The sequence below is a fragment of the Callorhinchus milii genome, unplaced genomic scaffold (assembly GCF_018977255.1).
Source record: "Callorhinchus milii isolate IMCB2004 unplaced genomic scaffold, IMCB_Cmil_1.0 Scaffold1, whole genome shotgun sequence".
In the NCBI taxonomy this organism is placed as follows: Eukaryota; Metazoa; Chordata; class Chondrichthyes; order Chimaeriformes; family Callorhinchidae; genus Callorhinchus; species Callorhinchus milii.
Genome location: NW_024704742.1, coordinates 44159808 through 44173623, shown reverse-complemented (window position 1 = coordinate 44173623; position 13816 = coordinate 44159808). Strand labels below are relative to the sequence as shown.

The 13816-nt window shown below is 37.4% G+C and overlaps 1 protein-coding gene and 1 non-coding gene across 3 annotated transcripts in view; one reads left to right on the top strand and one right to left on the bottom strand.

The window, feature by feature from the left end:
• tbc1d19 (TBC1 domain family, member 19) overlaps positions 1–13816 on the bottom strand; it is a 51557-nt gene that overhangs the window by 4857 nt on the left and 32884 nt on the right. The window contains exons 15-21 of one of the 2 annotated variants that reach the window (XM_007889069.2): positions 13585–13629; positions 12932–12964; positions 11032–11141; positions 9163–9254; positions 7675–7790; positions 5638–5708; positions 3384–3722 (exon numbers count right to left, since the gene is read on the bottom strand). In XM_007889069.2, the coding sequence (XP_007887260.1) occupies positions 3648–3722; positions 5638–5708; positions 7675–7790; positions 9163–9254; positions 11032–11141; positions 12932–12964; positions 13585–13629 (542 nt within the window). In that variant the 3' untranslated portion in view covers positions 3384–3647. Of the gene's footprint in view, positions 1–3383; positions 3723–5637; positions 5709–7674; positions 7791–9162; positions 9255–11031; positions 11142–12931; positions 12965–13584; positions 13630–13816 lie in introns of those variants that run through there. The other variant, XM_007889068.2, reaches the window with a different exon arrangement.
• trnas-cga lies at positions 4200–4272 on the top strand. Its single transcript has one exon. It is a non-coding gene; the product is annotated as a tRNA-Ser (tRNA).

Genomic DNA, 13816 nt, shown 5'->3' with positions numbered 1-13816 from the left:
AGCAGCTTATCATGTCTTCGAGACATCGCAAAGTGCTTCACAGAATATATTGTAGAGTGAATTGACTGTATATTTTGTGTGTGAAATGCAGCGGCCAATTGCGCAAAGCAGTATTCCACAAATTGTTGTGGATTTGGTGATCAAATTATTATTATTTTTGTAATTTTTTTTGAAGGGATTATGACCCCCGGAAAAGCGATCCCCCAATCGACTAACAAGCAGGTTCCTACTTACTGCTAGGTAAATAGAGGCATGTGGAGTAAGGAAATTTGCCCAATGTTTCACCCTGCCTGGGAATCGAACCCAGGTCCTCTCACTCATGAGGCTAGTCCTCTAACCACTAAGCTACAGGTCTGAGATTGCTCAGTTATCACGCACTGACTATCCAAACGCCATTTATCTGCAATGAGGCTCTGATGCAGAACTTAAATAAGGTTGTGATATCAGCAAATATTAGGTGTGCATTTATCCATTAAATCACCATGTATGTTATTTATCCCAAACAACATCAATAAACAAGGCAATAGGATTCTGGACTGTACTGCCAAATCAGTCGAGTTCAAATCTCCAGAATAACAAATTTAGAGTGATCTAGAGGGAAAGATGCACAAAAGCTAATACAGTACAAGAGGAAGACACGCACACACAAACCTGATATCCACACTGCTTTCATATCCACAAAGGGGTCAGGTCCCAACGATTGATCTTTCTACTATACTGGGCAAAACAATCAATATAAATCAAATACTAATAATCAGGGGAAAATTGTAAAAAAAAGACTTAATGATGTATGTCAAATATGTTAACTTGTTTAGGATGCAAAGTTCTCGCAGCGATTATTCTGGGCCTGCTGTGTGAGGAAATGCCATCACATTAAAATTCTGGCACTGTGAGTCTGGAAATCATTCTAGTACATCGAGTCCAATGCAACTTCACCTTTTAAACCAAACTTGTTGATAGATGGTGCTGTTACAGCAATGCCATAATGCAAGAATTGTATATCTCTACTTAGTGGTTCAGTAGGATTATATCCCCCCCACCCTGAAGTTGGCAAGGCCATTTACAGACAATATGATCAGTAAGAGTGATACAGGTTGCAAACCCTTTTAAACTAAATAGAGCTGTGTTTATTTTGTTGGAAAGAGTGACATGCATTAAAATAGGTTACAATTCTAAACTGAAATATGAGAGAGATCGTGCAGAAGTGAGACTTGGCAGGTCTGGGGAAAAAGTCAGAGACTTATAGAGGAACATAGGCTAAATAGCATTTGATGGTTCAAAATCTGAAGGAAGCAGTGACATCAGGAATGTAATGTCAGGTAAAGTACTTCAATCTGTGGAGATTTAAGTGGAGACCATGATGAGAATTCTAAAGGATTGCAAAATACTACATGTACAACTGTTTTCAGATTAGCATGCAGTTATAGTCATTATGTTACACTCATCACAAGTCAAAACGGGTATGCAATACTGTAGGGTCACATTTGCAATACTGTGTGCAATTTTTAGCATTGTACCTTCCAAAGCACATTGATTTAATGGAGACGATTCAGAAAACGCCAAGATCAATGTGGTCACTAAGTTGTGAAAACAAGATGACAGAATTTAATGTATTTTCAACGGTATATAAATGTAAATTTGTATTGCATTGTATGAGTAAATTGTTTTAATGTATGGATAACAATGTGGATGTAAGCATAACTTACACTCTGATTATAGGCTGAGGATCACAAAATTAGTTTGGATGAAGCATCCCCTTCAGCCCCTTTCACCTCATCATTCCAGAATATCCATGCTTCTGTCTTCTCATCACAGCATCAAGCTACGTTTAAAAGAGTCCAATAATCTTGCCTCAATTATTCCAGAAAACGTGTTCCAGTTGCTAATTAGCCTCTGGGTAAAGAAATACTTCCTGGTGTCTGTCCTGAAATTGCTCTATGCAACTCTAAGCCTACACCCTTTTGTCCTGGGTTTACTTTCTCAATCCCATTTAAAATGAAATGTTGTGTACCTGTATGAAGGACCCCTTTGAAATGTCTTCTTTCAAGATTGAAGAATCCTACTTTGTCTAATCGTTGCTTACTCCTCTAACATTGAGGATTATCTTCATTGCTCTCCTGTGACTCCAAGGTCTGGGAACCCACAGTGCAATCCAACCAGAGCAGCATAAAGCTCCTGTGGATCTGAATTTAACTGATTTGGCAATAAAGCCGACATCTTGTTTGCCTTCTTTACTGACGCAAGCACAAAATTGATAAACCTCATGCAAAACTAAATATACTACAATATAAATGCTTGCATACTTCACACATATTTCAATATATATGCAAAACTACAATATTCTCAATATTCTACCCCTCAAAGCATAACAACTTTATGGACTAAAGGCCACATTACCACATATTCTACACAACATATTCTACATATCCATTTTCCCAAGCACTATGAAATTTCACATATGCATTGCAAATGGAATTACATAATTTGCAACATTTGACTAATAACCTGGAACTTACACGATTGATACCTTCTGAGATCGAGGACAAAAAAAACTTGACGTGCCTTAAAACAGTTTTATCTGGGATTTAAATCACAATTTAAAGCACAATTTAAATAAATTCGAAGTCTATGGCTGTAGATTTACATAGTCCACTGGAAGGAACTAATTTAGTAGTTAAATAAACACTATCCTCCGTGGTGGGGGTTGCATAAATGCAATTAGTTTTTTTTTCTTGTTCTGTACATCTTCTTTTCTAGTAATGTCTAGGGTCAAACATCAGAATATATTTTAAATTTTATATAATGATCTTTGCATTTTATGCAGTGCTTATAATGCTGAAACATCTCAAATGCTTCATAGGTAATTGCTACTAGAGTATTTGTACAAATACAGCAGCCAATGTACGCAGTGATCCAAAACGAAACATGGAGTGAATGACTAATTTAGCTGGTGGACACCTAGAAACTCCCTTTTCAAATATTGTGAATGGATTGTCAACATCCACCTGAATAGGCAGATTAGGATTTGGGTTAAAATCTCAATGGAGGAACTGCATGTCTGATAATTCAGTGCTCCTCCAGCACTACACTGGAGTGTCAGCCTCAACAATGAGCTAAAGACTCAATGTGCCTTAAACCCAAAGCCTCCTGACCCAGAGGTGAGTGCTACAAACTGAGCCAAGTAACAGTATAATTTGCATTTTAGCTTTGCTATGTACACAAATCATTTTACGTATTAACAATTTGTCATTTATAGGAAGTATTGTAAGGATATTGTTGCTCCATGTCAGCAAATGACTATTAGTGAGGCAGTAGCATTTGATGGCTTATCTGATCTCCAAGAGTTCTGAATGAATACATGTTAAATATGGGTGAAAAATACATCAGGAGAAAGAGCTTTAATTTATTTTTTTCGGGCAAATTATACACCAAGTATTTACATGTGCTGTTTCAAAGTATACAAGGGTCATTATATTTGACTTATTAACTTTGAACTGTCATCTTTTTAAAATAGAAAGTAGTCCATGATCTACATGCACATATTTTCATTCACTTTCTCATGCAGGTTCATCATCAGACTGTGGTATGAAGACAAAAGGATTGGTGAGATGATTATGTCTGGACTTCTAACCTCTGTAGGTATTGCTTCAAGGAACAGTAGCAAAGAGGAAGAGCTGTAGAAGAGGCATAACCTTTAGTGTGGAAAGATCAGCAAGTACAGCCTGTAGGAACAGAAAATCGCTGATTAGAAATATATATAACCTGTCACCACAAATAGAACTCTTGGAAATCAGATAAGCAACAAAATGCTGCAGCTGTTGAATTGCAACCTTTTTATGTGGGTTTCCTGGGATCGAGTACGATCTTGATATATAAAAGCATCATCGTTAAAACAAAACAAGGAAATGTAAACGTGTGTGAAGTCTCCAAAACAATATTAGTGGTTCAATATATGTTATTGTACATGCCGAATGGGTTTAGCTTTGATCTCATCGTCTCATCTTGATATTGTAGTAGCTGATGTATGTGCCCAATGAAATAGGTCTACTGAAACAAATCACTGAAACAAGTCCTGTATGAATTATGTGTCACCTGCATAATTCATTCAGGAGATGATTTGTAGGCCACACACATTTCATACAGAAGATGATTTGCACGTCATACAAGCAATGAACATGAGAACCAACATCTACAGTTGGAGTTCCATAGCGTAGTGGTTAGCGCACTCGCCTCGAAAGCGAGAGGACCTGAGTTCGATTCCTGGTGGAGCAAAACTCAGGCAAGTTTCCTCACTCCATACACCTCTGTTTACCTAGCACTAAATAGGAACCCGGTTGTTAATAGATTGGGGGATCGCTTTCCGAGGGTAATAATCCCCACCACCCAAAAAGAAAATTTGGTCAATCACTCCAGGACTGTTTGTGTGAAATTGCTGTATGCAATTGAGTGTGCATTTCGCCCACAAAATATAGTCAGTCCACTTTACAGTATATTCTGTGAAGCGGTTTGAGAAGCCTCAACGACACGATAAGGCGCTATATCAAATGCAAGGATTACTATTATTATTAGGAAAGAACATCTATTAGTTAAGGTTACTACTAGCAAGATGAAAGCAAGAAAATATGCGATACTTTTACATTAATCACCTTTGAGAATGACGATTCACTTTTGAAATGAGGCTGCCCTTTGTTAACCAAATTATTAGCTCAACTCTGTTATGCTGTTAGTCAGCTCTTTGCTCCCAATCAAACAGAAAGGAACGTTCATAAAAGTGAGGGAACCTGAACATGGTAGCCTCATATATAGAGGGGAACATTATTATTAGAAAAATGAGGTACAACCAACAAAATGAGGTACAGCAGATAGTCTGAGAAAAACTCCCCTCCATTGAGAGGAAGTGACGACAACAATTTGAAAAATTCCAGAGCACTGGCCTTTGGATATCTCAGAAGCCATGTTACAAAAAAGGCCAGCAATATGACCAACTTCCAGGTCATCACTGATGTTACTTTCTGAACATTGCATGCATGTGTGCTGTGTGCAGAAATCACTCCCATGCAAGTGATATCTGTGAGTTGAAAAGTCAAGAGTAACCCCCCTTGCCATTAATATGAATTCACAAAGACCTTGATGTAAAGACGTGTCAGTGGTGCTTTCACAGATAGTAGCATTGGGTAGTCCAGGTGTCCAGACAACATTCTGATGTAATGTCATTAGTTCATGACATAGTTGATGGGGTTATGATTCTACCAACTCGGGGCATAAAACATTCTGAATCTGAAGCTAAAATGAAAAATCCAAAATTACAAGAACAAAACAATCTTGTCTATAGTTGTCATTGTCTACTTCTTTTTGTGATAAATTTATATCAGGCTCTGAGTCCTTCAATTTTACCTCCAATCTCCTTGATCTGCTCAGATCCCACACCACCTAAATTAAAGCCGGTCCTTTGCCAATAGTCTGAACTGACCTCTGGGAGATGCATGATAGTGTGCTTGGTCCAGCTCTCTCTTCTTTCCCCACCTCAAAGGCATCAACCTCCTACTTGGCACATCTACTGCATTGAGGGACCAAAACATCAGGCCTCCTCCCCACCACCCCTCTCCTCTAACCCAGAGTAAAGCTGTAATTCCTTACTTCAGCTGCAGCAAGTGATGTCGCTTCCATGAGGTTCTCTGCTCTGAAGGCAAATACAGCAGCTGCCAGCACTGAAATAAAATAGACAGGATTAAACAGCGGTCACACCTGGGACAAGTCCCTTAAAGTCAACTAAACACCTGGGCAGTTTGCTGGCAGGATGCTGACATTTTCCCTAAATATCACCATTAACACAACAAAGGCTTAACAAATGAAGGGATTATTATTATAGCCAAGATTTTAATGTACGCACAGGTCAATCAACAATGATTTGTGTAGCTAAACCAATTCCTGATACATTTGCATTCCTGGTCACTATTATACCAAACAGCAACTCAGTGATGAAATACTAAAAGTGTTCTTCCTGCCCCTCTAGCAAATCAACAAAGACTGTCTAAAATGGAGAATGTTATTTAATAAACTGTAAATAAACTGAAAATCTATGTGTGCAATTGGCTACCGGGTTTCATCCACAAAATATACATTCAATTCACTTTAGTTTGTTCTGTGAACCTCTGAGACGTCTCGAAGACTTGATAAGGAGCTGTATCAAATGCAAAGGTTATTATTATTATAGACTTCAATATAGTTCAATAAAACAAAAGGCATTGTAATAGGACTGCACGTTATCTATCAGTAGAGTATTATACCCATACTAGAACATACGATTCTTAGCTGTGAGTGCGTTCAAATCACAATCTTAAGCCACCTTTTGTAGACTTGGCAAAATACTGCAGAAGCTGGAAATCTGAAATAAAAACAGAAGTCGCTGGGAATGCTCAGCAAGTCCGGCAGCATCTATGGAGAGAGGAAAGTAAGTTAATGTTTCTGACAAAATGTCATCGATCTGAAACATTAACTCACTTTCCTCTCTCCACAGATGCTACCTGACCTGCTGAGTGTTCCTAGCGACTTCTATTTTTATTTGGCATATTTGCGTTCACTAGAGGGAATCAGTTTGTCAAAATGATAATAATAATATAAATCCTTGCATTTGATGTAGAGCAGACGTCTCAAAGCGCTTCACAGGATATATTGTAAAGTGAAGTGATTGTATATTTTGAGGGTGAAACACGGCAGCCAATTGCGCACAACAGTATCCCACAGACAGTCATGGATTGAGTGACCAATTTTTTTTTTTTTTTGAAGGAATTATTACCCCCGGAAAAGCAATCCGGGGGTAATAATTCCCCCGGATCAATTAGAGTGTTCTAACCACTAAGCTACAGGACTCCACAAAATGATTTGGGAAAAGGGATGAGAAAAACTAACATAGGCAAATCGTAAGAGGCTAACGTGTCTGGAACTAGAACTAGAAAATTAATTTGTGGACATACTGTTTGAAGTTGCGATGTTTCCAGCAGAGGTCCTCAGTCAGCTATTTAAGTACAAGATTTCCTTCCAGTGCCAAACTGGGGTACGCTTTTATATACAGTGAAATCATAATTTGACTCAAAATTGTTCAATAAATTCATATAATGAACTATTCATATAACTGAACTTGCATTCAGACAGGTCATATTTTGATGCCATGTATGATGTGTGTTTATTAATTTAAATACTACTTTCTATTTAGTTGATTTAAGTGATACTCATTAATAAAGACCATTGCAATTTCTCTTCACTTTCATTTACATACACTCACAAACAAGCAGAGATCGCGCAAACATCATTTTCCAGAAATGTCTAAAAATTTGTTGCTATGTAAAGAAACAATGAGTGATATTAATTATAGACTTATTGTAGAATGCAGGTACATCCTGTAGAACGTAGTGATTTGGAATTATGCATTTATCCAGACTCATATTATTTGATTTTATATTCAATTAACCCATCTCAGATAAGTTGTGTAAATGGTTTGGGATTTCTAAATTCTATTCTATAAACCAAATAATTCAATTATCCGATGTTCAATTACTGTATAATCTATTGATTGTATTCAGCAGGATACAGGGAGACAAAATTACAAAAAGATGAGCATAAGGCGTTGCATTCATTTCCTTTACATATCTCCACATCATGCTGCTGTTCTCATACCAGCAAGAATCTCCAGCGAATTGTACCCCAGAATTCTGTCCCAAAGAAACAAGAGCTGATCAGTTGCTAGGTAGCCTGAGAATGCCCTCACCATCCATTTAAATGATATTCGAAGCCTGTGGGGAAAAAAATAAAAGGTTAACATACATGTAAAGCAGGAGATAATAATAATAATAATAATAATAATAATAATAATAATAATAATAATCCTTGCATTTGATATAGCGCTTTTCACGTCGGGAGGACGTCCCAAAGCGCTTCACAGAACACACTGTAAAGTGAATTGACTGTATATTTGTGGGCGAACGCGGCAGCCAATTGCGCACAACAATGTCCCACAAACAGTCGTAGATTGAAAATGACCAATTTATTATTGTTTTTGGTTTTGGAGGGATTATTATTAGGCGTGTGGAGTAAGGAAACTTGCCCAAGGTTTCGCCCTGCCTGGAATTGAACTCAGGTCTCTCGCTTGCAAAGCGAGTGCTCTAACCACTGAGCTACAGGACTCCAATATATTTTAACAGTAAAAGCTACATGAACATCAAGCCTAAAGTTCACAAACACATTATCTTTCTGTAACATTATTTGATTTCTAGAGAATTAGTTACTGCATAAGAGCAAGAAGTAATGTTAGAATACTCATCCAGCACCTGCTAACATTCAACAACTCAGTATTTCTCTTGTAGTCTATACAAGATAATGTAATGCCTCATTTACCACAAAACAAGTCCACCAGTAATGTACTCCTTCAGAGCCCCATATTGCGCTGTGTCACTTTAATGCTAAAGGTCCTTCTTTATCCAAACAGCTCAAGATCTTGCAAATGCATTTGCAAAGCTGACCATAAATTGTGCAGCTCTTTCCATCTGCACATCTCAGTATTATCAACAACATATTATAACATAACATTTTAATTTCAAGGAGCAATATATTCGGAGCATTGGGAAAACTTCAGCCAATCGAGCCTGCAGGACCACTTTATTGGATGTTGGCTGTGATCCCTGTGCCCAACCCTTTCACCATATCCCTTTATGCCTCCAAGACCCAAGTATTTGTCAGTGTTTTTTTTAAACATGCAAGAAAGAATATTGAAACAGTCTCAGCAAGAGCTGATTGTATGGCAGGGCAAGTATGACCATCCCAAGTATAATAAATTGTAATTGAAACTCAGTTCATGATAAACCTAATGTCACATTTACTTGAGGAATGTGCCCTCTCTGCACTGTGACTCTGAATCACTGGGTGCAATTTGTAAATTAAGTATATCACAGAAGACTGTAAAATTAGTAATTTTTTACTGGGATAAAACCGAGAATTGGGATGGTTGAGAATTGGGATTGTCTGTGTTGTCATACAGAGAATTCCTATAAGCACTCATTGATCATTAATAGCTTCAAACACTAAGGTATTATTTTCCGTTACAATTACGTTCAAAACAGGACATTATGGATGGCATTCTTACACTTTATTTGAGGAATTAGTACTTACGGTTGAGCTCCAATTTCACGTAGACGATAAAAGAGTTGAGGGAGGTAAGTCTGAACGAGAGTCTCAAACAGGAGACAAAGTGATACAATTCCCTAAAGATAGACAATAAAAGATGCTCTAACATCCATGCTGGAGTCCACACAAAACAGATTTCTAATTGAAGATGGGAGGAGATAAAATCCTACAAATACTGCTCAGTACCATCAAATTGATATCACATAAATTCCGTTACAACAATACATGCTAGTTAATAATTTTGTTTTATTTATTGGGAGGGAAGTTGGAAACAATCAAAGAAAAATGACTTTTGTTGCATTCATCACTGAACTGATGAGTCATTAACAAGCTTTTCACAATATCGGTCTATAAAAGAATTAAATGATTTGCAGGTATCAAGCAGAAAATTCTGCCATACAGGATTATGATTTGGGCTAAAACTAACTTCTCTTTAATGTCTTGGGCACAGTCAGGGATTAAGTTGAAAGAGAAAAAAAGGAATATTTTTTAAAAAGTCCCACTCATGCTGGGGGGAGGGGGGAGAAAGAATAAATGGCAACAACAGGATCACTGAATGACGACACGTAATGCTAATCCTGAAACTTCCAGCGATATAGAATAAAGAGGACATTAATGATTACTAGGGAATTAGGCATCCTGCTTTCATCCTGGTCTGAATGCTTTTTAAAATAAAAACTTAATTTATAGCAAAACATTTGGATCTAAATAAAGTCATTAGTGAAATTATAACCCAAAGACACTATGCCCCAAAACTTTGGAACTCTCTCCCTCAATCCCTCCACCTTGCCCCCTCCTTCCCCTCTTTAAGATCACATCTGAAGACCTTCCTCCTCGATCGTGCTTACAGTCACCTTCTCCCTCCAACCCGCTTGGTGTTAGTCTCTGTCACTGTTAAGCGCTCTGAGACGCTGCCCTGTGTGAAGGAGATGTTGTTGAAAAAGGAACATGATAACCAGCTGATCTTATAGACTTACACAAAATGTATCTTTGTATTTGTGTTTCTGCCTCCAACTAAGCTGCATAAAGGGCACAATGAGACTCACTTTATTTCTAAGGTCACTTGGTCTTTCAGAAAGTTTGACTTTCAATTAATTTTTGAAGGTGGTTTGTTTTAATATAACAGTTGATCTCAACTTCTGGAGTGCCATAACACAACCTTGGATAAATGATAGTTTTTTTGTGACTGATCTGAACAGGATCATTACTCAAAATGGTAAGTAAGGAGTATTTATAGATCAACTACTTTGCTATACACAAAGCAAGGAATTGTCAAAATGTCTGAGTGGGTACCAACGTCATACACTGGTTACTTTCTATTACATAATAATTGTGAAGAAATTGTTAACTTTTTGAATAAAACATAGGACATTATTTAGGGGATTAACGCCAAAGTAAGTGATGAGTTATGACTTTTTAAATCCCTGAACTCAGAATCAAGGTTACTGTAAAAAATGGGGTATAAGATGAAAGTTTACATTTCACATTCTACTCGCTTATTCTCAAGAAATATTGTAAAAGCATCTCTGGAACACACTTTCCACAGAAAAGCTATTTAAATATTTAAAGTAATGTTTATGTATTTGGATGGGAAGTAGGTTTAAGTGAAATGTTGGAATATAAACTGTGGATACTACTATCATTAGGAAAATACAAAACGGGAACAAAACTAATCCTACTATGCTTGGCTTCCATCAGTTGTACTTTTAGTTGAAAACAAGTATGTTATGAATAGCTGCATTTCATACCTACTGATTGTGGGAACCAAGTATCCCTGAAATTGTTCATTTCTGAAAGCAATACAAGAAAGGAACAGATTCCTGCTGCATTTTCATCACACCCCCATGAACTCACCGAGGGATGGGATGAAATGGAATGAAGCCTGAAGAAATATCGCACATACATCTCGCGGAACACTTGGTAAAGTTTGGAGGGTTCATGGTAGAGAAAACAGAGTGGAGCAACTGTAAGAAACAAGAAGCAATACAGAGTAAAATGGGAATTGAGACAACAAAAAATCAGAACTGTTAAAGCTTTTTTATATTCTTTATAAAAAGGGAGCACATCATTCTTACAGTAAGCTTAAAGGGAAAAGTAAAAGGGTATTACTTTCTGTTCGAAGTACAGTGGAATCCTCTTTTGCCGGAAGCCAGTTAACCCCGAACGTCTGGTAAATCAAATAAAACCCCCGGCTTCGAATCATTTGTGTTCTTACCTGTTTTAAATCGGCCGGTTGATTCGGACAAAAATCTGGTTACTCCTGGCAAAATGCCGCGCCGGTCACCACTGAATGTACTCACTCGGGCCTTCAGTGTGTCCATTCAGCCATGAGGGGCTCCCGGTATGGATGGGAGGAGTCTAAGATTGATTGACAGTGGACTCCAGCCATTCACAAGCGGCTGAAGTTGGGCTGTCAATTAGTGAGGGGGCGGAGTAACAGGGAAGAGCAAGGGAGGGAAATATCATGATTGACAGCTGAGCCGCTTGTGAATGAGTAGAGCCCAAACATTCACAAGCAGCGACGGGCTGTCAATCACCTCAGGCCACCGCCAATTAGCCCCGTTCCTGTCCGTTGGGAACGGCAATGGGAGGGAGGAAGCTCCTCTGCTGGTATTTTGCAGCCAAATTAAGGAAAATATATTTTACTGAATACTGTGAGGCACAGGATTTTAACTTTAATTTCTAGGTTAAAATACTTGGGAGTCCTGTTTGGTTACTTAACATGACTTCAAGTGAAACAATATTATTCCACATTTTTCTACGACATCTGTGGGGCTCCTCTGCTGGGCGGGAATGGTATTTCAGTTAATCTCGAACATCTCTTAAACCGGACAAAACGGCTTAACCGGCTTCCACTGTACTTCCTCCAGCTGTATTAAAAAATGTATTAGAACATGGAGAATAAAATAGATATATTCTAGCTTTATGAAATATTCCTGAGTTTCAAGGATCAGCAATAACTTGCCTTCTACTCAGGTAATGGATATTATGGAAAAATCAATGTACATTCTGAAGCCACTCCAAATCACCAGCCTGGGAGCAGAGTACCAGCTGAGGGTTTGTTGTTACTTGCTGGTATTAGACTACAATTTTAAAAGGCTAGATGGTTCTAAATTAGCTAATATTTATCATATGCTAATATGCATTTCACACAACTTGAATTTAATAGATTATAGTCAAAGCTTCATTGCTAACTTAGCTCTGCTTTCTTGATTCCGGATGTACCACTCACTGAGATTTGAAAACTTTTTTTGTAGTATATAGATTCAAAGCTCATATACAAATAAGATGCTAGTATATGTGTTAGTAGAGATCAACTTCATTACATTAGGTTTAGATATATTCTTTAATTATCAGTAAAGCCCTTTAAAATACATCAAATGTACTTGAATACTTTTTCTTTTTTGATGCACTACCACAGATTTTTTTTAAAAAAATTAAGGTATAGGAGTGGGGGTTAAGTGGGTTGGAGGCTTGTATGGAGTATAAACACATGCATGGACAAGTTGGGCAACATGACCTGTTTCTGTGCTATAACATTCTATGAAATTCTAAATAGCCCCTTAACAACAGGAATCTTTATTAAGACCATAATCAATTTGAGGCTCATGGGGAATGGGGGGGAGGAGTGGAAGAATCCTGAACACTAGTTGATTGCTTGCAAATAGAAGATTTTGCACCTAAAATATCTATCACTATCTCTACTGACTATTTGTAATGACACTAAGCACACATAGAAAAAAATACTACTTACCGTACATTGCAAAGCCATGGAAAGGAATCACCCCTGTGCAGAATAAGTATATTTAGTTCAAATTTGGCAAATAATAGGCATTTCTTATATAGGCTATTAGATTTGCCAATATTTTTTGGCAATCTAATTATTATTGTGAAAGCTCAATATATTGCAGACAAACGTTTCTCTGATTATTGATGGTCACTTTAGCATAGAAATATGACATGATATCACTAGTGAAACAATCTTGCACTCCTTCCCCCTTCCCCTGGATATTGATTAATATTGTTTCTTTGACCTAATTATTAGTGGTATCACTGTTGATATAGTCCTCATTTCCCCCTTCCCCACTGACATTAAAAGCTAGAAACATAGTTTTGAGTCTCATTCAGAGAGGTTACTAGGATGGCTGGCTTGGATATTTAGATTGCAATTAAAGGGCAATACTGGAGCTTTACTTTAGATCCAATCAGTGCAATACCTATGTGAAGAGTAACTGATATAGAAGCCGGATGCAAAAAGTGTAAATATCCTCAATACTGTACAACAGAAACTAAGACCCAAAAGGAAATGGAGACACAAAACCGTGTGGAAACCAAAATGGAAACACAAAAACTATTGTAATCATTAAACACAGCTGCCACTAGAGGAAGCTCTTCGATCATACTTACCATTCGGTGGGTAGACCACAGCATAATCTTCAAGTCCAAGTTTTCCTATATAAAAAAATCAATAGCATGAAAATTGTTGATTAAAAAAAATTACAGCTAGGCTGGCTTTTTTTCTTGAAAGTAACTGTACTTAGGGCATCCATTAGTCATTTAATCTTTTTCACACTTCATGAAAGCTTGAAATTTTCAGAGTGCCAGTATACCAAATTAATCACTAAACTTTTGATCAAAA